Raw genomic sequence first — 23,628 nt, 5'->3', positions numbered from 1 at the left:
ACTACAGGGGGGTGGGATGGGACAGTCTACTACAGGGGGGTGGGATGGGACAGGCTACTACAGGTGGTTGGGATGGGACAGGCTCCTACAGGGGGGTGGGATGGGACAGGCTACTACAGGGGGGGTGGGATGGGACAGGCTGACTACAAGGTGGTATGGGACAGGCTAACTACAGGGGTAGTATGGGACAGGCTACCTACAAGTGGGTGGGATGGGACAGGCAAACTATAGGGGGTTGGATGGGACAGGCTGGCTACAAGTGAGTGGGATGGGACAGGTAAACTACAGGGATAGTATGAGACAGGCTACCTACAAGTGGGTGGGATGGGACAGACAAACTACAAGGGGGGTGGGATGGGACAGGCAAACTATAGAGGGGTAGGATGGGACAGGCTTGGTCTCTCTGTGGAACTGCCCCTCCACCGTCCCTACCCAACCGCCTTCTCACAGATAGACTCTCATTGTCAGAGACTAGCCCCTGCTCGGGTAGTCAGCTGGAAGAAACCAAGAGGGACGAACCACAGCCTCCAAAATAACACCATTAGCATTTCATTCAAACCCAGCTATTTTTCCTCGTTCTGCTGTCAATCTTCTCAGCCAGTCAGCCAGGCAGTGAGTCAGTTAACCAGGCAGCCAGTCAGTCAGCTAGCTATTCAGCCAGTGAGTCAGGCAGTCAGTCAGTGCTCAGACAGAACAAGTGTGTGTTGTCTGTCTTTCCCATGGACAAGTGTAATCCTTTCTACACTACCATACCGATTCCAACTGTATTTTGCTGGGCTGTCTCTGATTAACCTTGTCATTTTAAGCACGGTTCCAGCAACTATGGCAGATACATAACCAGTACAGCCTGGCTTAGCTTGGCTCGGCTTGGCTCAACTCAGTTGTGTGAAAAGGGTATATGAATGAGGCAGGGTTGTTAGTCAGGGTTGGGTCATGTCAGGTCACCAAGCAGGCTGTGGGTTGGTGGAGAGGGTTAATCTCTTTCTCTCCCACTGGGTGAGCTGGACTAATGGGCTGTGTTTGGGTCAGTTCAGCTCCGATATTTTTTTCTGTCTGTCTCGCTCTCTCTCTCCTTCTCTCCCTCTCCTCTCCCCTCCCCTCTTTCTTTGAAAGTATGTCACTCCATTCAAGTGGTGGACAACCCTCTAGACTAGCCAGCGTAACACCATGACAGGAACTCATAAATTACAATGCTGCTCTTGTTTAGTCTCCTCTCTCTCTAACTCTCTCTCTCTCTCGCTCTCTCTCTAATTCTCTCTCACTCTCTCTCTCTCTGTCTCTCTCTAACTCTCTCTCTCTGTCTGTCTATCAATTCAATTCAGTGCAAGGGGCTTTATTGGCATGGGAAACATATGTTAACATTGCCAAAGCAAGTGAAGAAGATAATATACAAAGTGAAAAAAACAATAACAATTCACAGTAAACATTACACTCACAGAAGTTCCAAAAGAACAGACATTACAAATGTCATATTATGTATCTATACAGTGTTGTAATGATGTACAAATGCTTAAAGTGCAAAAGGGAAAATAAATAAGCATAAATATGGGTTGTATTTACAATGGTGTTTGTTCTTCACTGGTTGACCTTTTCTTGTGGCAACAGATGATTCCTTCAATTCTGACCAGTTTCCCAGTCCCTGCCGTTGAAAAACATCCCCACAGCATGATGCTGCCACCCCCATGCTTCACTGTGGGGATGCTGTTCTCGGGGTGATGGGAGGTGTTGGGTTTGTGCCAGACATTGTCCTTGATGGCCAAAAAGCTACATTTTAGTCTCATCTGACCAGAGCACCTTCTTCCATATGTTTTGGGAGTCCCCCACATGCCTTTTGGCAAACACAAAATGTGTTTGCTTATTTTTTTCTTTAGGTTATGGCTTTTTTATGGCCACTCTTCCGTAAAGCCTAGCTCTGTGGAGTGTATGGCTTAAAGTGGTCCTAGAGACAGATACTCCAATCTCCGCTGTGGAGCTTTGCAGCTCATCTTTGGTCTCTTTGTTGCCTCTCTGATTAATGCCCTCCTTGCCTGGTCCGTGAGTTTTGGTGGGCGGCCCTCTCTTGGCAGGTTTGTTGTGGTGCCATATTCTTTCCATTTTTTAATAATGGATTTAATGGTGCTCCTTGGGATGTTCAAAGTTTCTTATAACCCAACCCTGATCTGCACTTCTCCACAACTTTGTCCCTGACCTGTTTGGATAGCTCCTTGGTCTTCATGGTGCCACTTGCTTGGTGGTGCCCCTTGCTTAGTGGTGTTGCAGACTCTGGGGCCTTTCAGAACAGGTGTATATATACTGAGATCATGTGACACTTAGATTGCACACAGGTGGACTTTATTTAATTAATTATGTGACTTCTGAAGGTGATTGGTTGCACCAGATCTTATTTAGGGGCTTCATAGCAAAGGGGGTGCATACATATGCACACACCACTTTTCATTTTTTTATTTTTCATACATTTTTGAAACAAGTATTTTTTTATATTTCACTTCACCAATGTTGAATATTTTGTGTATGTCCTTTACATGAAATCCAAATAAAAATCAATTTAAATTGCAGGTTCTAATGCAACATAATAGGAAAAATGCCAAAGGGGGTGAATACTTTTGCAAGGCACTGTAACCTCTTCACTCTATCCCACCAGATGTGGAGCAGATGGCTATTGACTGGCTGACAGGAAACTTCTACTTTCTGGACAACGTGGACGATCGTATATTTGTGTGCAATGTCGACGGCCAGACATGTGTCACTCTGCTGGATCAGGATCTCTACAACCCTAAAGGCATCGCCCTGGACCCCCTCATGGGGTGAGCACTACCCCGATAACAACCCCAGAGACCCCTAAGAAGTGCCCTGAGATGCTTTCTTGTGTACTTCCCCTTGGTCGTTCTGGTCAGGTGACTGCCCACCCAGCTCTTAGAAAGTCAGGTGACTGCCCACCCAGCTCTTAGTCAGTCAGTTGACTGCCCACCCAGCTCTTAGTCAGTCAGATGACTGCCCACCCAGCTCTTAGTCAGTCAGTTGACTGCCCACCCAGCTCTTAGTCAGTCAGATGACTGCCCACCCAGCCCTTAGTCAGTCAGGGGACTGCCCACCCAGCTCTTAGTCAGTCAGTTGACTGCCCACCCAGCTCTTAGTCAGTCAGAGGACTGCCCACCCAGCTCTTAGTCAGTCAGGGGACTGCCCACCCAGCTCTTAGTCAGTCAGATGACTGCCTACCCAGCTCTTAGTCAGTCAGGGGACTGCCCACCCAGCTCTTAGTCAGTCAGATGACTGCCCACCCAGCTCTTAGTCAGTCAGATGACTGCCCACCCAGCTCTTAGTCAGTCAGGGGACTGCCCACCCAGCTCTTAGTCAGTCAGATGACTGCCCACCCAGCTCTTAGTCAGTCAGATGACTGCCCACCCAGCTCTTAGTCCGTCAGATGACTGCCCACCCAGCCCTTAGTCAGTCAGGTGACTGCCCACCCAGCTCTTAGTCAGTCAGGTGACTGCCCACCCAGCCCTTAGTCAGTCAGGTGACTGCCCACCCAGCCCTTAGTCAGTCAGGTGACTGCCCACCCAGCCCTTAGTCAGTCAGGTGACTGCCCACCCAGCCCTTAGTCAGTCAGAACACTTCCTCCTCTAAGACATACACACACATGCAACATGCATGATCACTTACCCTTGTTGATGCTGGCACGTCAAAATGGTTTGGTGCATCTTAAATGTGAGGGGTCAAATATAAATTGAAGAATTATAATAAACATTATAATGCGGTCAGTCCTCCCTTTCCTCAATTTAATATCCCCACACACTCCTCTACCTCCCTTCGCCCCTCTACCTCCCCTCTCTGCTCTACCTCCCTTCGCTCCTATACCTCCCTTCGCTCCTCTACCTTCCCTCGCTCCTCTACCTCCCTTCGCTCCTCTACCTCCCTTCGCTCCTCTACCTCCCTTTGCTCCTCTACCTCCCCTCGCTCCTCTACCTTCCCTCGCTCCTCTACCTCCCTTTGCTCCTCTACCTCACCTCGTTCCTCTACCTCCCCTCTCTCCTCTACCTCCCCTCGCTCCTCTACCTCCCCTCGCTCCTCTACCTCCCTTCGCTCCTCTACCTCCCTTCGCTCCTCTACCTCCCTTTGCTCCTCTACCTCCCTTCGCTCCTCTACCTCCCTTTGCTCCTCTACCTCCCCTTCGCTCCTCTACCTCCCCTCGTTCCTCTACCTCCCTTCGCTCCTCTACCTCCCTTCGTTCCTCTACCTCCCTTCGCTCCTGTACCTCCCCTCGCTCCTCTACCTCCCTTCGCTCCTCTACCTCCCTTCGCTCCTCTACCTCCCTTCGCTCCTGCACCTCCCTTTGCTCCTCTACCTCCCTTCGCTCCTCTACCTCCCTTCGCTCCTCTACCTCCCTTCGCTCCTGTACCTCCCTTTGCTCCTCTACCTCCCTTCGCTCCTCTACCTCCCTTCGCTCTTCTACCTCCCTTCGCTCCTGTACCTCACTTTGCTCATCTACCTCCCTTCGCTCCTCTACCTCCCTTTGCTCCTCTACCTCCCTTCGCTCCTCTACCTCCCTTTGCTCATCTACCTCCCTTCGCTCCTCTACCTCCCTTTGCTCCTCTACCTCCCTTTGCTCCTCTACCTTCCCTCGCTCCTCTACCTCCCTTCGCCCCTCTACCTCCCCTCTCTCCTCTACCTCCCTTCGCTCCTCTACCTCCCCTCATTCCTCTACCTCCCTTCGCTCCTCTACCTCGCTTCGCTCCTCTACCTCCCTTCGCTCCTCTACCTTCCTTCGCTCTTCTACCTCCCTTCGCTCCTCTACCTCCCTTCGCTCCTCTACCTCCCTTCGCTCCTCTACCTCCCCTCGCTCCTCTACCTTCCCTCGCTCCTCTACCTCCCCTCGCTCCTCTACCTCCACTCGCTCCTCTACCTCCCTTCGCTCCTCTACCTTCCTTCGCTCCTCTACCTCCCTTCGCTCCTCTACCTCCCTTCGCTCCTCTACCTCCCCTCGCTCCTCTACCTTCCCTCGCTCCTCTACCTCCCCTTGCTCCTCTACCTCCCCTCGCTCCTCTACCTCCACTCGCTCCTCTACCTCCCTTCGCTCCTCTACCTTCCTTCGCTCCTCTACCTCCCTTCGCTCCTCTACCTCCCTTCGTTCCTCTACCTCCCTTCGCTCCTCTGCCTCCCTTCGCTCCTCTACCTCCACTCGCTCCTCTACCTCCCTTCGCTCCTCTACCTCCCCTCGCTCCTCTACCTTCCCTCGCTCCTCTACCTCCCCTTGCTCCTCTACCTCCCCTCGCTCCTCTACCTCCACTCGCTCCTCTACCTCCCTTCGCTCCTCTACCTTCCTTCGTTCCTCTACCTCCCTTCGCTCCTCTGCCTCCCTTCGCTCCTCTACCTCCACTCGCTCCTCTACCTCCCTTCGCTCCTCTACCTCCCCTCGCTCCTCTACCTTCCCTCGCTCCTCTACCTCCCCTTGCTCCTCTACCTCCCCTCGCTCCTCTACCTCCACTCGCTCCTCTACCTCCCTTCGCTCCTCTACCTTCCTTCGCTCCTCTACCTCCCTTCGCTCCTCTACCTCCCTTCGCTCCTCTACCTCCCCTCGCTCCTCTACCTCCACTCGCTCCTCTACCTCCCTTCGCTCCTCTACCTCCCTTCGCTCCTCTACCTCCCTTCGCTCCTCTACCTCCCCTCGCTCCTCTACCTCCCTTCGCTCCTCTACCTCCCTTCGCTCCTCTACCTCCCTTCGCTCCTGTACCTCCCTTTGCTCCTGTACCTCCCTTTGCTCATCTACCTCCCTTCGCTCCTCTACCTCCCTTCGCTCCTCTACCTCCCTTTGCTCCTCTACCTCCCTTCGCTCCTCTACCTCCCTTTGCTCATCTACCTCCCTTCGCTCCTCTACCTCCCTTTGCTCCTCTACCTCCCTTTGCTCCTCTACCTTCCCTCGCTCCTCTACCTCCCTTCGCCCCTCTACCTCCCCTCTCTCCTCTACCTCCCTTCGCTCCTCTACCTCCCCTCATTCCTCTACCTCCCTTCGCTCCTCTACCTCGCTTCGCTCCTCTACCTCCCTTCGCTCCTCTACCTTCCTTCGCTCCTCTACCTCCCTTCGCTCCTCTACCTCCCTTCGCTCCTCTACCTCCCTTCGCTCCTCTACCTTCCTTCGCTCCTCTACCTCCCTTCGCTCCTCTACCTCCCTTCGCTCCTCTACCTCCCCTCGCTCCTCTACCTTCCCTCGCTCCTCTACCTCCCCTTGCTCCTCTACCTCCCCTCGCTCCTCTACCTCCACTCGCTCCTCTACCTCCACTCGCTCCTCTACCTCCCTTCGCTCCTCTACCTCCCTTCGCTCCTCTACCTCCCTTTGCTCCTCTACCTCCCTTCGCTCCTCTACCTCCCTTCGCTCCTCTACCTCCCCTCGCTCCTCTACCTCCCTTTGCTCCTCTACCTTCCTTCGCTCCTCTACCTCCCTTCGCTCCTCTACCTCCCTTCGCTCCTCTACCTCCCCTCTCTCCTCTACCTCACCTTGTTCCTCTACCTCCCCTCGTTTCTCTACCTCCCTTCGCTCCTCTACCTCCCCTCGCTCCTCTACCTCCCCTCGTTCCTCTACCTCCCCTCGCTCCTCTACCTCCCCTCGCTCTCTACAGGAAGGTATTCTTCACGGACTACGGTCAGACTCCCAAGGTGGAGCGTTGTGACATGGACGGTCAGAACCGGACCAAGCTGGTGGATAGTAAGATCGTGTTCCCCCACGGTATCACCCTGGACCTGGTCAACAGGCTGGTCTACTGGGCTGATGCCTACCTGGACTACGTAGAGGTGGTGGACTACGAAGGCAAGAACAGACATACCATCATACAAGGCCTGCTGGTGAGGACACACACACATACACACATACACAATACACATACAGACACCAACTCGGACTGTGTTTCTGTTGTAATTCTGTTAGATTGAACACCTTTATGGGCTGACGGTGTTTGAGAACTACCTGTACGCCACCAACTCAGACGAAGGCAACCTGAACCCCGCTAAGACCAGTGTGATCCGGATCAACCGTTTCAACTCCTCTGACTACACGGTGGTTACCAGGATGGACCGCGGCGCCGCCCTGCACGTATACCATCAGAGACGCCAACCCCCAGGTAGGTTCACACCCACAAACCCCCATGTATGTATCCAGAACAGCCGCTGTAGGAATGGGGCAATCTTTGCCATGAAGTTTGGAACGTAGTGTGCACAGGCTTTTGTTCCAGCCCTGCACGTGTACCACCAGACACGCCAACCTCCATGTAGATACATGCCTAGGGTAGCAAAATGATGGTACCGTTTTCCTGAAATCCTGGTTGGAGGAGTCCAGAAGAGTATCTACCTCTCTGCATCTAGTTGTAGCCATGTTGGTGCCTAGTGCTGATCATTTGCTTCTGACCACTGCCTCCTGACCCCTTTCTTGTCCCCTGGTGCCCAGTGAGAGAGAAGAGTCATGCGTGTGCCCCGGACCAGTTTAAGAAGCCAGGAGGCTGCTCAGACCTCTGTCTGCTGGGGAACAGCCACAAGACCTGGACCTGCCGCTGTCGCTCTGGATTCAGCCTGGGCAGCGATGGGAAGTCCTGCAAGAGTGAGTACTTTCTACAATTTAATTTAGTTTAATGCCACACACTGAGCATAGCATGGAAACCACACACAACAGCACAACAGCACTCTCCTTCCAGACTCATATCAAACATCTCCAATCCAAAATCAAATCTAGAGTCGGCTTTCTATTCCGGAACAAAGCCTCCTTCACTCACGCCGCCAAACTTACCCTAGTAAAACTGACTATCCTACCGATCCTCGACTTCGGCGATGTCATCTACAAAATAGCTTCCAATACTCTACTTAGCAAACTGGATGCAGTTTATCACAGTGCCATCCGTTTTGTTACTAAAGCACCTTATACGACCCACCACTGCGACCTGTATGCCCTAGTCGGCTGGCCCTCGCTACATGTTCGTCGTCAGACCCACTGGCTCCAGGTCATCTACAAGGCTATGCTAGGTAAAGTGCCGCCTTATCTCAGTTCACTGGTCACGATGGCTACACCCACCCGTAGCACGCGCTCCAGCAGGTGTATCTCACTGATCATCCCTAAAGCCAAAACCTCATTTGGACGCCTTTCCTTCCAGTTCTCTGCTGCCTGCGACTGGAACGAATTGCAAAAATCTCTGAAGTTGGAGACTTTTATCTCCCTCAACAACTTTAAAAATCTGCTATCCGAGCAGCTAACCGATCGCTGCAGCTGTACATAGTCCATCTGTAAACTACCCACCCAATTTACCTACCTCACCCCCCATACTGCTTTTATTTATTTACTTTTCTGCTCTTTTGCACACCAGTATCTCTTCTTGCACATGATCATCTGATGATTTATCACTCCAGTGTTAATCTGCTAAATTGTAATTATTCGATTTATTGCCTACCTCATGCCTTTTGCACACATTGTATATAGATTCTCTTTTTCCTACCATGTTATTGACTTGTTTATTGTTTACTCCATGTGTAACTCTGTGTTGTTGTCTGTTCACACTGCTATGCTTTATCTTGGCCAGGTCGCAGTTGCAAATGAGAACTTGTTCTCAACTAGCCTACCTGGTTAAATAAAGGTGAAATAAAAATAAAAATAAAAAATCTCAACTCAGCATAGAACTCCATTCAGAACAGACCTGCAATTTATGTAGTAGCAATATGAGTTGAATATAATCTCTCGAAGCAAGAAAATGTACCATTTACATAACTTCGACATACTCTTCGGACAGAAAGGTCTCATTGTTGTGTTTCTCCAATCTTGTAACTAACTGTTCAGCGATGTTCCCTTGACAATGATGTAATGTTTTCTGATGTTCCCTCTGCAGAACCTGAACACGAGTTGTTCCTGGTGTACGGTAAGGGTCGCCCTGGCATCATCCGTGGCATGGACATGAATGCCAAGGTCCCAGACGAGTACATGATCCCTATTGAGAATCTGATGAACCCGAGGGCGCTGGACTTCCATGCCGAGAGCGAATTCATCTACTTCGCTGACGCCGTGAGTTACATAATTGGACGGCAGAAGATCGATGGCACAGAGAGAGACACCATACTAAAGGACGGTAAGGACTGATCTAGTACCATAGTATTTAACATGAAATGCATCACAACAACCCTCTGTTCCACCCTATTACAAAATCAAATCGCAATTCATATAGAACCGTGATGCGTATAGAATCATGAGATGTATCAGATAGTTACCTAGGAATTGTGATAAAAATTATATCATGAGGTCCCTGCCAAGACAAAGCCCTATTAGACAGTCACTCTCTCCCTCTCTCTGTCCCTTCCTCCCTTCTTTCCTTCCCTCAGGCATCCACACCGTGGAGGGGATAGCGGTAGACTGGATGGCAGGTAACCTATACTGGACAGACGACGGGCCCATGAAGACCATCAGTGTGGCCAGGTTGGAGAAAGCCTCTCAGACACGCAAGACCCTCATTGAGGGCAAGATGACCCACCCCCGTGCCATCGTAGTGGACCCCCAGCACGGGTCAGACATTATGCCCTCCTTATGTTCTTTTGCTATAGTATACATCTCACACAGAGACATCACCCTATGAGAATGTATTGTAATATTTCTGTACATTTCCCCAAATTCCTAAGTTTTCCAGAAATGCTGGTGTGTGATTCCTGGGGGGAACACTTTTTTGGGGGATTTCTGGAAAACCTGTGAAGTTCAGGAAAGTTACTGGAAGTTTGCAAATGTAGTATTGCTCTAACAGAAAGTGTGATTGTGTTCCAGGTGGATGTACTGGACAGACTGGGAGGAGGACCCCAAGAAGACTAACCGAGGGAAGATCAAGAAGGCGTGGATGGACGGCTCGCATGACCAGGTCCTGCTGACCAGTAAGACAGTGCTGTGGCCCAACGGCCTGAGTCTGGACATCCCGCAGGGCATCCTGTACTGGGTGGACGCATACTACGACCGTATCGAGATGGTTTACCTCAACACCACAGAGCGCAAGGTCAGTTAGACTGCTTACTAAGCCTAGACCTAACCCTAATGATCACACATGTACAAATCTCCCCACCAGAGACCGAGGTTCAATCTCCACATCCACACTCCTACTGTTTCTCCCACCTGCCTATATCCCATCTGATTACCAAACGGTCTAAATCAAGTGTCAGCAAATACTACCAAAATATATATATACAAAAAAGGATTCTATGGTTTTGACCTTAACCATGACCATGATCTGTGTCATATGATCATTTTCTCTCTCTCATTGGTCAGATGGTGTACGAGGGAAATGAGCTGAACCACGCCTTCGGCCTGTGTCACTACAAGCACTTCCTGTTTTGGAACGAGTACCGTGGCGGCAGCATCTTCAAACTGGACACAACCACCAGCACTGTCACGCTGCTCCGCAATGAACGACCACCCCTCTTTGAGATCCGCGTGTATGACGCTCACCAGCAGCAAGGTAACTTTAATTGAAAGTACTATATGGATAATGCTAGGTAACACTAAATGGGTAACACTAGGTAAAACTATACAAGACATTGAACAAGCAAGTCATAAAGTGTCATCATAACACATGCCAAAACTTCTTGTCAAATTTCGTAAAAGGTTATAACATGTCAGTGATTTAGCAAGCCTAGATGTGAATGAATGAATGCATGAATAAATGAATACTTTAATGGCCTAAATAGGAAATTAGCTTGGTAACAATGCTAACGGCCCTGTCTGCTGTCTTCTGTTGGTGTTTCTGTAGGCACCAACCTGTGTCGTGTGAAAAACGGAGGCTGCAGCAGTCTGTGTCTGGCTATCCCTGATGGCAGGTCCTGTGGCTGTGCTGACGACCAGATACTGGATGACGACAATGTCACCTGTAAAGGTATCTATTGGGATGGTCTCAATTAGAATATGTTAAAATATAATTTTAAGTTGATCTGGGATGCTGTATGGAATGTCCATGTTTAAGCTGGTGAGTGGGGAAACGAATGTCTCAGACCTGCTTTCTTCAGCTGAATTGGTTCTAATAGCCCTCATAAGTAGATAAATGCATCCCATATTTCCAGAATATGAACAGCTGAGATTGAGAGACGTTGCTCTACTAGAGTATCCGTAACAGTCTCCTCCTTTCCTCTCCCCAGCCAACCCCACCTACATCCCTCCTCCTCAGTGTCAGCCAGGGGAGTTTGCCTGTAAGAACAACCGCTGTATCCAGGAGCGATGGAAGTGTGACGGTGACAACGACTGTTTGGACAACAGCGACGAGGCGCCTGAGCTCTGCCGTGAGTAGTGTCACACCACCACTCCTTCACCATGGTTACTGAGCAACACACACACACACAACAACAACAACAGCAACAACAATAACAACAATGCATGACACGCACAGTTGAGAATCATGAGCTGAGTAGGAGCAGCAGCAGAGCATGAGCTTTGTTTAAAGCTGATCCAGCACTAATACTGCCTCTTCTTTGAAACATGCATCAATTGAATATTAAATATCCATTGATTGTTAAAAAGGCCCATAGTTTCTCCATCCATCTCTCTTTTCATGCGACAATTAGTAAAACTAGGATTTCTCTGTGTATACATGAAAGTTCCACTTCCAGTGCATGACAGAGCAGTCAGAGCAGCAGAAGCTCCAGCATCCTAAAACATAATGTGCTTATAGATGTGTAAAGTCAGCTTTATGAACTTACAGTTAATGAAAATCCCCTTTCTAATTATAACATTCTAATTCTATTGATCTTACATTCTAATTATAACATTCTAATTCTATTAATCTTGCATTCTAATTATAACATTCTAATTCTATTGATCTTACATTCTAATTATAACATTCTAATTCTATTGATCTAACTTTCTAATTATAACATTCTAATTATATTGATCTTACATTCTAATTATAACATTCTAATTCTATTGATCTAACATTCTAAATATAACATTCTAATTCTATTGATCTAACTTTCTAATTCTAACATTCTAATCCTACTGTCTTTCTTTTCTCTCCTCCAGACCTGCACACGTGTCCATCGGACCGGTTCAAGTGCCAGAATAACCGCTGTATCCCCCTGCGCTGGCTCTGTGACGGGGACAATGACTGTGGAAGCGATGAGGATGAGTCCAATACTACCTGCTCAGGTACACACACCTAACATAATGTGTAATTTAGCCCATTGAACACAAAAACTATGTTTCAAGTCCGAATTAGGCAGGTCGGATGCCTATTTCACCCGTATTTTCTGTTATTTTTGCATAAAACAGTAGTGTGTAGTTCCAGTAGTTAGCTACACCGCTACATGGTAAAACAGTAGTGTGTAGTTGCAGTAGTTAGCTACACCGCTACATGGTAAAACAGTAGTGTGTAGTTCCAGTAGTTAGCTACACCGCTACATGGTAAAACAGTAGTGTGTAGTTGCAGTAGTTAGCTACACCGCTACATGGTAAAACAGTAGTGTGTAGTTCCAGTAGTTAGCTACACCGCTACATGGTAAAACAGTAGTGTGTAGTTCCAGTAGTTAGCTACACCGCTACATGGTAAAACAGTAGTGTGTAGTTCCAGTAGTTAGCTACACCGCTACATGGTAAAACAGTAGTGTGTAGTTCCAGTAGATAGCTACACCGCTACATGGTAAAACAGTAGTGTGTAATTTCAGTAGTTAGCTACACCGCTACATGGTAAGACAGTAGTGTGTAGTTGCAGTAGTTAGCTACACCGCTACATGGTAAAACAGTAGTGTGTAGTTGCAGTAGTTAGCTACACCGCTACATGGTAAAAGGTAGTGTGTAGTTCCTGTAGTTAGCTACACTGCTACATGGCAAAAAAGTCATTAACTACTGGAAACACTACCAACATTAGAATTTAGTTTAACTACCACCAAGCTACTGCAAAATGTAGTTACATTATTAGTTGAACTGCATGTAGTTAACTACTCCTCAATACTGCACACACACACACACACACACACACACACACACACACACACACACACACACACACACACACACACACACACACACACACACACACACACACACACACACACACACACATACACACATACACACACACACCTTTCCCATCTCTCTATAATGCTATTATCTTCCACCCCCTTCAAGCTCGTACGTGCCCACCCAACCAGTATGCGTGTGCCAGTGGGCGCTGCATCCCCACTTCCTGGACATGTGACCTGGATGATGACTGTGGGGACCGTTCTGACGAGCCGGCCTCCTGTGGTGGGTCCTTATCTCATCACACATCACCTCTGTAGCATTCTATATTTTGCTTGGTAGTGTTTCGTTGGAAATTCATCTCACTATACCTGAAGCCTGGTCACCAGATGTATATTTATGCTTTAGCCCAGTGGTACTCATTGCGCGACCGCAGGAACTCTTGCGGCTCGCTGTGATTTTACATTCATAATACATAGCAATGATACAATTTCAATTCAATGTGTTTAATACTGGCCTGAATCATTTCATTGAATATGTTGATTGTTCCCTGGACGGCAGATAGATGGCAGTATAGTGCAGCTGTTAAACAGAAAGGCCAAAATAGAACGCTTGCCGAAATAGAATGCAGCTGATCAGCTACAGCGACCGACACATATCAGTTTGCTACTAGCTAATTTTGCAGTCTGGTCGACATGGGACGATTTATTGTAAAAAAGAAACGTAAATCTATTGACAATGAAAACGAGGGGGAAAAGCTGGAGAACAACGTGACGGCTATGAACAAACAACCACTGAAGAACCAAGAAAACCAGGAAGATGGCGGCAGGGAAATGCAGCTAGCTAACGTATCTAACGTGGCTCTGGTGGCTAGAGAAGGATATGGTCGATTCAAGAAGAACACAGAAAGTTCCAAGAGAAATGCACAGAAACGTATTTTTTGGTACTGCGTGATGGGACTAGCTCACTTTGTTTTATTTGCCAGAAGGCAGTCAATTGTTATTAACGAGCATATTTAGAGCGACATTTCCATTCACACCATGCCCACTTTGACAAAACATATCCGCCACAAAGCAACCTCAGAAACAACAAAATAGAGCAACTCAAAGGACATCTCAAATGACAACCAAAAATGATGGACAGATCTAGCACTGTTGCAGAGAAAACGACAGAGGCAACATATGAGATTGCATGGATACTTGCGAGAAACAAGGCCTTCACAGACGCAAAGATTGTCAAATAATGTTTTTGGCCTCAGCCAAAATATTGTATGCTATTTTATAAATCCTCTACGGGATCGGTGACCCCCCCCATGGGACAGTTGAGCTAACGTGCACTAATGTGATTAGCATGAGGTTATAAGCAACAAGAACATTTCCCAGGACATAGACATATCTGATATGGGCAGAACGCTTAAATTCTTGTTAATCTAACTGAACTGTCCAATTTACAGTAGCTATTACAGTGAAATAATGCCATGCTATTGTTTGAGGAGAGTGCACAGTTATGAACTTGAAAATGTATCAATAAACCAATTAGGCACATTTGGGCAGACTTGATACAACATTTTGAACAGAAATGCAATAGTTCAATGGATCAGTCTAAAACGTTGCACATACATTGCTGACAACTAGTGGCCAACATATAAATTGCGCCTAAACTGGAATAATACATTGTGGCCTTTCGCTAGCATTTCAAAGATGATTAAAAAAATACAACTTTTACCAGATCTAATGTGTTATATTCTCCTACATTAATTTCACATTTACACAAACTTCAAAGTGTTTCCTTTCAAATGGTATCAAGAATATGCATATCCTTGCTTCAGGGCCTGAGCTACAGGCAGTTAGATTTGGGTATGTCATTTAAGGCCAAAATTGAAAAAAAGGGTCCGATCCTAAAGCAAATTAAGGGACTGCAACTCTCAGACTCGACCATAACAAGACGCATAGAAGACATCGACGAGGACATCGGTAAGCAACTGATTACTGACATATCCGTGGCGCCGTGTTTCAGTATTCCGCTTGATGAACGCACTGATGTACTATAAGTGACATTGCCCAATTATGTGTTTTGGTCTGCTACCTTCAAAACGAGACGTTCATAAAGGAACTTTTATGTTTACTTCCCCTTCAGGGACAAACACGAGGAGAGGATATTCTGAAAGCCCTTGTTACATGTTTTGCTGTTAATAATATTGACTGTCAAATCTGGTATCTGTATGCACTGACGGCGCCCCAAACATGCGAGGGAAGGAGAAGGGACTCAATGGCCTGATGAGAAAGAGAGGATATTCCCTTTGTTAGGTTTTATTGTATCATTCATCAGGAAGCACTTGTGGCTAAACTCAGACTGTGACTTACAGAATGTGATGCAGCAAGTCGTGCGCCTGGTGAACATTATAATTGGGAGGGAACTGAATCACGGCAATTCTGCCAGTTATTGGAGGAATACCAGACAGAATACGGCGACTTGATATTTCACAATGAGGTGAGATGGCTGTCTCGTGGCAGAGTTCTGGAAAGATTTCTCTCTCTCCTCCCTCAAATCCGTGAATTTGTTGCAAGCAATGGGAGAGAGGAGCCAGAGCTGGATGATCCACAGTGGATATTAATGCTGGCTTTTTTTTAACTGACGTCACCTGCCACCCGAACATGGTGAATCTCCAGCTCCAATGGAAAGCTAGAACTCCGGGCAAAATGTTGCGCATGGTCACAGCGTTTCAAAATAAAATCACTGCACTCTTCATACCTGACAGACAGTTTGTTAATTTCCTAAAACTCAGAGCAGTCACCACATCCAACCCAGACATACTGCAACATTTTAGCTATGATGCATTTGTGTGTGTGTTGGAAAACCCCGTTTGGGGTTTTAGACACTTCCACTACTTAGTTTCAAGTGGGCCAAGAGAGGTCTGTTTGTTGCCCATGATGGTATTTCTAGGACGCCATTTTGAAAGGTTCCCTCTCTCCTCCCCCAGCCTACCCCACCTGCTTCCCCCTCACCCAGTTCACCTGTGCCAACGGACGTTGCATCAACGTCAACTGGCGCTGTGATAACGGTGAGCATTATTTATTTAACTATTATTTAACTAGGCATTATGTCTCCTTCAAGCATTGTAAGTATTACCATTCCTAAGCATTTATAACCTGTATACGAGTGTATTAAGCATTTATTTAAGCGTTTATAATGGCTTATTCATGAAAGTTCTTAATTAAAAAAAATATATATATATTTATTTATTTATTTATTTAATAATAAATGTTACCTGTGTGTGTGTGTGTGTGCGCCTTCTCTGTCTCTGTCTCTGTCTCTCTCTCTTTCTGTCTCTCTCTCTCTCTCTCTCTCTCTCTCTCTCTCTCTCTCTCTCTGTCTCTGTCTCTGTCTCTGTCTCTCTCTCTCTCTCTCTCTCTCTGTCTTTTTCTCTCTGTCTCTCTCTCTGTCTCTCTCTCGTGTGTGTGTTCAGACAACGACTGTGGTGACAACAGTGATGAGGCTGGCTGCAGCCACTCCTGCTCCAGTGTTCAGTTTAAGTGTAACAGCGGCCGCTGCATCCCTGAGTACTGGACCTGTGACGGGGACAATGACTGTGGAGACTACAGCGACGAGACCCACGCCAACTGTACCAACCAGGGTGAGCACTGATACTGGTACTGCCGCTGCACTGTGCCTGACCCTGGCTTCCAACACCTCAGAGCGGATGTTCGTGATCTGAAAAGAATATGGACTAGTATTGCTCTTTACTGTACCACCCGTATGGCGCTGATGGAGAGCACCGTACTCTCCTTTATAGTACACACGGCAGGATGTTGAGCTCATAGTGAAATTCATGGGGTTGCATGATTCTCCCAGTCTGCGTTGCAGATGCTATTGCTCTTCATATGAAGGAGGGTATACGGTATATTTGTCCTTTTTTAGTATACTAGTAAACTATCACCACATTAAATGCCTGTATCATATGTCAGGTTGTGTATATGTCATTCCACAAACTGCTGGAGTTTGTAGAATGAATGTTTGTTAGAACGTTGAAAGGTTCAGTGTTCTGCTGGCTATGCTTTCTGTAATGTCTGCATGTCTCAGCCTGCCCCATCACCCCAGGACATCACTTTAAACTAATCCTTAATGTTGCTGCTCTCGGGGATATGTTTATGCTTTGCGGTTAGCTGAGCTTTCAGGCAGATCTCAAACTAAACTCTTCAGTATGGCTGAAATCATGCAGTTGCATTGTTTAATATGATAGCTGGTCACATCCAACTTCCCTTCATTCTAGATACTGTTTCTGAAAAGAAAGTGAAGTCCGCTGAAGTCTAAACAATGGCTGGAGTTGAAAGAGCTGGCCAGGGGTGTTAAAGGCTGGAGTTGAAAGAGCTGGCCAGGGGTGCTAAAGGCTGGAGTTGAAAGAGCTGGCCAGGGGTGTTAAAGGCTGGAGTTGAAAGAGCTGGCCAGGGGTGTTAAAGGCTGGAGTTGAAAGAGCTGGCCAGGGGTGTTAATGGCTGGAGTTGAAAGAGCTGGCCAGGGGTGTTAAAGGCTGGAGTTGGATGAGCTGGCCAGGGGTGTTAATGGCTGGAGTTGAATGAGCTGGCCAGTCGTGTTAATGGCTGGAGTTGAATGAGCTGGCCAGGGGTGTTAAAGGATGGAGTTGAAAGAGCTGGCCAGGGGTGTTAAAGGCTGGAGTTGAAAGAGCTGGCCAGGGGGGTTAATGGCTGGAGTTGAAAGAGCTGGCCAGGGGGGTTAATGGCTGGAGTTGAAAGAGCTGGCCAGGGGTATTAAAGGCTGGAGTTGAAAGAGCTGGCCAGGGGTGTTAAAGGGATGGTTTACTTGTTTGACATTTTAGCCAGAGGGGTTGGGAGGTAAGCAGTGTCTCTGGTTAGGCGGTGAGGGGCTTGGTAATGACTACCTGTAATGAATCTGTAATGACTAACCGGTATTGACTAGGTAATGACTAACTGTTGATGACTTGGTAATGTCTAACTGGTAATGACTGTGATGACTAAAGGGCAATGACTCTAATGACTTACCGGTACTGATTATGTAATGACTAACTGGTAAAGACTCGATAATGATTAACCGGTAATGGCTCTATAATGACTAAAGGGTAATGGCTAGGTAATGACTAACCGGTAATGACTAGATAATGACCAACCGGTAATGACTAGATAATGACTAACCGGTAATGACTAACAGGTCATGACTAACCGGTCATGACTAACTGGCAATGACTCGGTAATGGCCAACCAGCAATGACTAACAGGTCATGACTAACCGGTAATGACTAACTGATAATGACTAAATAATGACCAACCAGTAATGACTAACATGTAATGACTAACCGGTAATGACTAACCGGTAATGACTAACCGGTAATGACTAACCGGTAATGACTCAGTAATGACTAACCAGCAATGGCTAACTGGTAATGGCTAACTGGTAATGGCTAACTGGTAATGGCTAACTGGTAATGGCTAACTGGTAATGACTAACTGGTAATGACTAACCGGTAATGACTAACCGGTAATGGCTAACCGGCAATGACTAACTGGTAATGACTAACTGGTAATGACTTCTGTGAGGCTGTGGCGGAGTTCAGAGGAGGCCAGGCAGAGCTTCCAAAGCCCTCTCTCTCTCTCTCTCTCTCTCTCTCTCTCTCTCTCTCTCTCTCTCTCTCTCTCTCTCTCTCTCTCTCTCTCTCTCAGACTCTAACTCTCTCACATACACACTCTTTAACTCTGTCACTCGCTCTCTAACTGTCTCTCTTTAACTCGCTCGCACTCTTTCTCTAACTCGCTCGCACTCTTTCTAATGCTCTCTCTCTAACTCTCTCTAACACTCTCTCTCTTTTTTTCTTCAGCACAGTTTGGATTTGAGATAGGAGTTAATTGCTTAGAAGTTGGCCTGCCCTGTAATGACAGGGGAGAGGTGTGTGTGTTTGTGTGCACGTGTGCACGTGTGTGTGCTCATGCATATGTCTGTCTTTGAATCCTGTGAGTGAGTGTGTGTGTGTGTGTGTGTGTGTGTGTGTGTGTGTGTGTGTGTGTGTGTGTGTGTGTGTGTGTGTGTGTGTGTGTGTGTGTGTGTGTGTGTGTGTGTGTGTGTGTGTGTGTGTGTGTGTGTGTGTGTGTGTGTGTGTGTGTGTGTTCGTCTGCGTTTGCATGCGTGTATGCATACCGAACCCTCTGGAAGTCATTAGTAATGGAAGAAAAGCAATACTATTGCCTTCCCCAGGTCCCTTCTCTCATATATTGTGTCCTATGTCAACTACTGACCCATCTATGTCAACTACTGACCCATCTATGTCAACTACTGACCCATCTATGTCAACTATTGACCCATCTATGTCAACTACTGACCCATCTATGGAGGGATTTCATTATTCCACTTCCTTAATGATGTCCTTAATCTTCCTCTAACATCAGGCGATGATGTCTGTGAGACAGAACAGAACAGTTTGTCATTGTTTGTTTTTTACAGAGAACCATTTGGAGACTTAACCCAGTCTAACCCTGCAGACCTACATGTCAATGACTAACTGGCTTAGGTTGCCATATTTAATGGAGTTGTGTGTTATGAACGTTTTTGCCTCTATTATTGAATGGTTAAAGTTGGTTAAGTTTTTTTCTTTGTTTGAGGTCTTTTACAAAGGTTAAGTTTTCAGCTAAAGTGAAGTCTCTTTCCAATGTTCGTTCGCATTCCATCTTTCTCTGACCTTCGAACTCAATCCGCCAGTAGTTGATGTACAGTATGCATTTTTATTATTCACCTCCAGCTGTCAAAATGTTGCCCTTGGGGCCAGATCACTTGTGTTAATTTCAATCTTGTGCTTTTGGGCCAGTTTTGTTAAGGGGTCACTCTCTGGGTAGACACTGTTGTCCATAAATGCTCTGTCACTCTGTCTCTCTCTCTTTCACTCTGTCTCTCTCTCTTTCACTCTGTCTCTCTCTGTCTCGCTCTCTCTGTCACTCTCTCTGTCACTCTCTCTCTCTCTCTCTCTCTCTCTCTCTCTCTCTGTCTCTCTCTGTCTCTCTCTGTCTCTCTGTCTCTCTCTCTCTCTCTCTCTCTCTCTCTCTCTCTCTGTCTCTGTCCCTGTCTCTCTCTCTGTCACTGTCTCTCTCTCTCTCTCTGTCTCTCTCTCTCTCTCTGTCTCTCTGTCTCTGTCTCTGTCTCTGTCTCTCTCTCTCTCTTTCACTCTGTCTCTCTCTTTTTCACTCTGTCTCTCTCTGTCTCGCTCTCTCTGTCACTCTCTCTCTTGCCAAAGCAAGTGAAGTAGATAATATACAAAAGTGAAATAAACCAAAAAAATTACAGTAAACATTACACTCACAGAAGTTTCAAAAGAATAAAGACATTACAAATGTCATATTATGTATATATACAGTGTTGTAACGATGTACAAATGGTTAAAGTACAAAAAGGAAAATAAATAAGCATAAATATGGGATGTATTTACAATGGTGTTTGTTCTTCACTGGTTGACCTTTCCTTGTGGCAACAGGTCACAAATCTTGCTGCAGTGATGGCACACTGTGGTATTTCACCCAGTAAATATGGGAGTTTATCAAAATAGTTTTTTTATTTTTTTATTCTTTGTGCATCTGTGTAATCTGAGGGAAATATGTGTCTCTAATATGGTCATACATTTGGCAGGAGGTTAGGAAGTGCAGCTCAGTTTCCACCTCATTTTGTGGGCGGTGGTGCACATAGCCTGTCTTATCTTGGGAGCCTGGTCTGCCTACGGCGGCCTTTCTCAATAGCAAGGATATGCTCACTGAGTCTGTACATAGTCAAAGCTTTCCTTAAGTTTGGGTCAGTCACAGTAGTCAGGTATTCTGCCACTGTGTACTCTCTGTTTAGGGCCAAATAGCATTCTAGTTAGCTCTGTTTTTCTGTTAATTCTTTCCAATGTGTCAAGTAATTATATTTTAGTTTTCTCATGATTTGGTTGGGTCTAATTGTGCTGCTGTCCTGGGGCTCTGTGGGGTCTGTTTGTGTTTGTGAACAGAGCCCCAGGACCAGCTTGGTTAGTGGACTCTTCTCCAGGTTCATCTCTCTGTAGGTGATGGCTTTGTTTTGGAAGGTTTTGGAATCGCTTCCTTTTAGGTGGTTGTAGAATTTAACAGCTCTTTTCTGGATTTTGATAATTAGCGGGTATCGGCCTAATTCTGCTCTGCATGCATTCTTTGGTGTTCTACGTTGTACACAGAGGATATTTTTGCAGAATTCTGCATGCAGAGTCTCAATTTAGTGTTTGTCCCATTTTGTGAATTATTGGTTGGTGAGCGGACCACAGACCTCACAACCATCTCTCTCTCTCTCTCTCTCTCACTCGATTATCTAATGAAAGTGTGCTTTCTCTGTTGCTCACCATGCTCTATTCCCCTCTGCTATTGGCTACTACTGTGATGTGTGGTTGTCTTTAGTTGAATGCACTAACTGTAAGTCACTCTGGATAAGAGTGTCTGCTAAATGACTCATATGTAAAAAATGTGAATGGAACTCGGATCTCTCTCCCTGTATCTCCCTAGCAACGCGTCCTCCAGGTGGTTGCCACGTGGATGAGTTCCAGTGTCGCATGGACAGCCTGTGCATCCCCATGCGCTGGCGCTGCGACGGGGACACAGACTGCATGGATCTGAGTGATGAGAGCGACTGTGAGGGAGTGACACACATGTGTGACCCAGCCGTCAAGTTCAGCTGCCGGAACTCTGGTGAGTGTGTGGTGGCCTTTTCAGCCCTCAAGTGCAATTGGCAAACCACTCTCTCTCCCTGTCTCTTCCTCTTTGCTATTGGCTAACTGAGTGTTTGGCCTTTAGTATTCTAGTCAGATCAGTCAGTTAGGATTCAGGAAGTGTGTGCCATGGTCTTTTCTGTCCTCATGAGTTTAATCAGTGACAAGTCAGGGAGTCTTCATGCCGTAAATAATTGGGCAAGTATTGTCTGGGCGGACACACACACACACACACACACACACACACACACACACACACACACACACACACACACACACACACACACACACACACACACACACACACACACACACACACACACACACACACACACACACACACACACACACACTTAAGAGAGCTTGTTATCTCAAGGGGCTTGCAGTGAAGTATATGACAACCATCTGCTCTCTGAAAACGAGGATGGTTTTGACCCCTTGTTTGACCCTTGGACCCCTTGGTTGACTCATGCGTGACCCCTGGATGCACAGGGGATTAACACGGCCAGCAGCACTCACAAACAGACTGAATCACTGCAGTTATTTAGATTTATTTCATAGCAGCAGTCACAGTATGCCATATCAGCCATCACAAACCATCTCAAGGGCACATCTATGTTTCTCTATTAAGAGTTGAACCTAATGAACACCAGATTGGTGTCTCTTTTCATGTTGTCATGATGTTTCATTGTCCCTCAGCCTGTTGTATTAGTAAGGCTTGGGTGTGATGTTGTCTGGTTATCTCCTCAGCCTGTTGTATTAGTAAGGCCTGGGTGTGATGTTGTCTGGTTATCTCCTCAGCCTGTTGTATCAATAAGGCCTGGGTGTGATGTTGTCTGGTTATCTCCTCAGACTGTTGTATCAATAAGGCCTGGGTGTGATGTTGTCTGGTTATCTCCTCAGCCTGTTGTATCAATAAGGCCCGGGTGTGATTTTGGCTGGTTATCTCCTCAGCCTGTTGTATATGTAAGACGTGACTTCTGTCCCCAGCTCGGTGTATCAGTAAGGCCTGGGTGTGTGATGGGGACAGTGACTGTGAGGACAGTTCTGATGAGGACAACTGTGAGGCGTTGGTATGTAAGCTGTCCCACCACGTCTGTGCCACCAACGCCTCTGTCTGTCTTCCCGCTGAGAAGCTGTGTGACGGCACTGACGACTGCCCTGATGGCTCAGACGAGAAACTCTGTGGTAAGAATACACTGTCTCACACTTTCACTTACTCACTCTCCCTACCCATAACCCTACCACCTCAGTCAAGGTAGGAATTGCCTCTAACGTCACATCTGATTGATTACCCCCCCTCTCTCTCACTCTCTACTTCTCTACCCTCCACAGACCTGTGCTCCATAGACAACGGCGGCTGCAGCCACAACTGCTCCATCATCCCTGGGGAAGGCTTCATGTGTTCCTGCCCCCTGGGCATGGAGCTGGGCGCCGACAACAAAACCTGCAACATCATGAACCTCTGTGCCAAGCACCTCAAGTGCAGCCAGAAGTGTGAGCAGGAGAAGAGCAGTGTCAAGTGTTCTTGCTATGAGGGCTGGGAGCTGGAGACAGATATGGAGAGCTGCAAGAGCACTGGTGAGAAGGGGAGAGGAGGAAGAATGGGAGAGGAGGAAGAATGGGAGAGGAGGAAGAATGGGAGAGGAGGAAGAATGGGAGAGGAGGAAAAAGGGGAGAGGAGGAAGAATGGGAGGGGGATAAGGTAATAGAGAACTAGAAAATAGGCGTGGTCCTGCTAAAATGGAAATGAACTGGAGGCTGATATGGAGAGCTGCAAGAGTACTGATGAGGAGAGAGGATGGCGAGGGATCAGGGGAGGGGATGGGGGGTTTGGGGAGAGGAGAGAAGGAGAGAGGGGAGGAGGGAAACAGGGGAGTCGTGTAGTGGAGAAATAGAAAAGAGATAGAGAAAATAATGATTGAATGTGTGGTGTAGCGAAGGTCTTTTAAATATTGCTCTT

The 23,628-nt window shown here is 47.1% G+C and overlaps 1 protein-coding gene across 2 annotated transcripts in view; it reads left to right on the top strand.

The window, feature by feature from the left end:
- Positions 1-23,628, top strand: part of LOC129829690 (low-density lipoprotein receptor-related protein 1-like) — a 251,799-nt gene that overhangs the window by 128,371 nt on the left and 99,800 nt on the right. For both annotated transcript variants that reach the window (XM_055891550.1, XM_055891549.1), the window contains exons 8-24: positions 2,642-2,804; positions 6,612-6,834; positions 6,917-7,109; positions 7,433-7,582; positions 8,856-9,092; positions 9,343-9,523; positions 9,776-9,998; positions 10,268-10,457; positions 10,749-10,871; positions 11,131-11,271; positions 12,008-12,133; positions 13,112-13,228; positions 15,924-16,004; positions 16,410-16,577; positions 21,463-21,645; positions 22,656-22,853; positions 23,001-23,246. In XM_055891550.1, the coding sequence (XP_055747525.1) occupies positions 2,642-2,804; positions 6,612-6,834; positions 6,917-7,109; positions 7,433-7,582; positions 8,856-9,092; positions 9,343-9,523; positions 9,776-9,998; positions 10,268-10,457; positions 10,749-10,871; positions 11,131-11,271; positions 12,008-12,133; positions 13,112-13,228; positions 15,924-16,004; positions 16,410-16,577; positions 21,463-21,645; positions 22,656-22,853; positions 23,001-23,246 (2,943 nt within the window). The remainder of the gene's footprint in view (positions 1-2,641; positions 2,805-6,611; positions 6,835-6,916; positions 7,110-7,432; positions 7,583-8,855; positions 9,093-9,342; positions 9,524-9,775; positions 9,999-10,267; positions 10,458-10,748; positions 10,872-11,130; positions 11,272-12,007; positions 12,134-13,111; positions 13,229-15,923; positions 16,005-16,409; positions 16,578-21,462; positions 21,646-22,655; positions 22,854-23,000; positions 23,247-23,628) is intronic.

Source organism: Salvelinus fontinalis, chromosome 31 (assembly GCF_029448725.1).
Source record: "Salvelinus fontinalis isolate EN_2023a chromosome 31, ASM2944872v1, whole genome shotgun sequence".
Lineage (NCBI taxonomy): Eukaryota > Metazoa > Chordata > Actinopteri > Salmoniformes > Salmonidae > Salvelinus > Salvelinus fontinalis.
The sequence above is the reverse complement of the archived record's forward strand: the minus strand, read 5'-3'. Positions and strand labels throughout refer to the sequence as shown.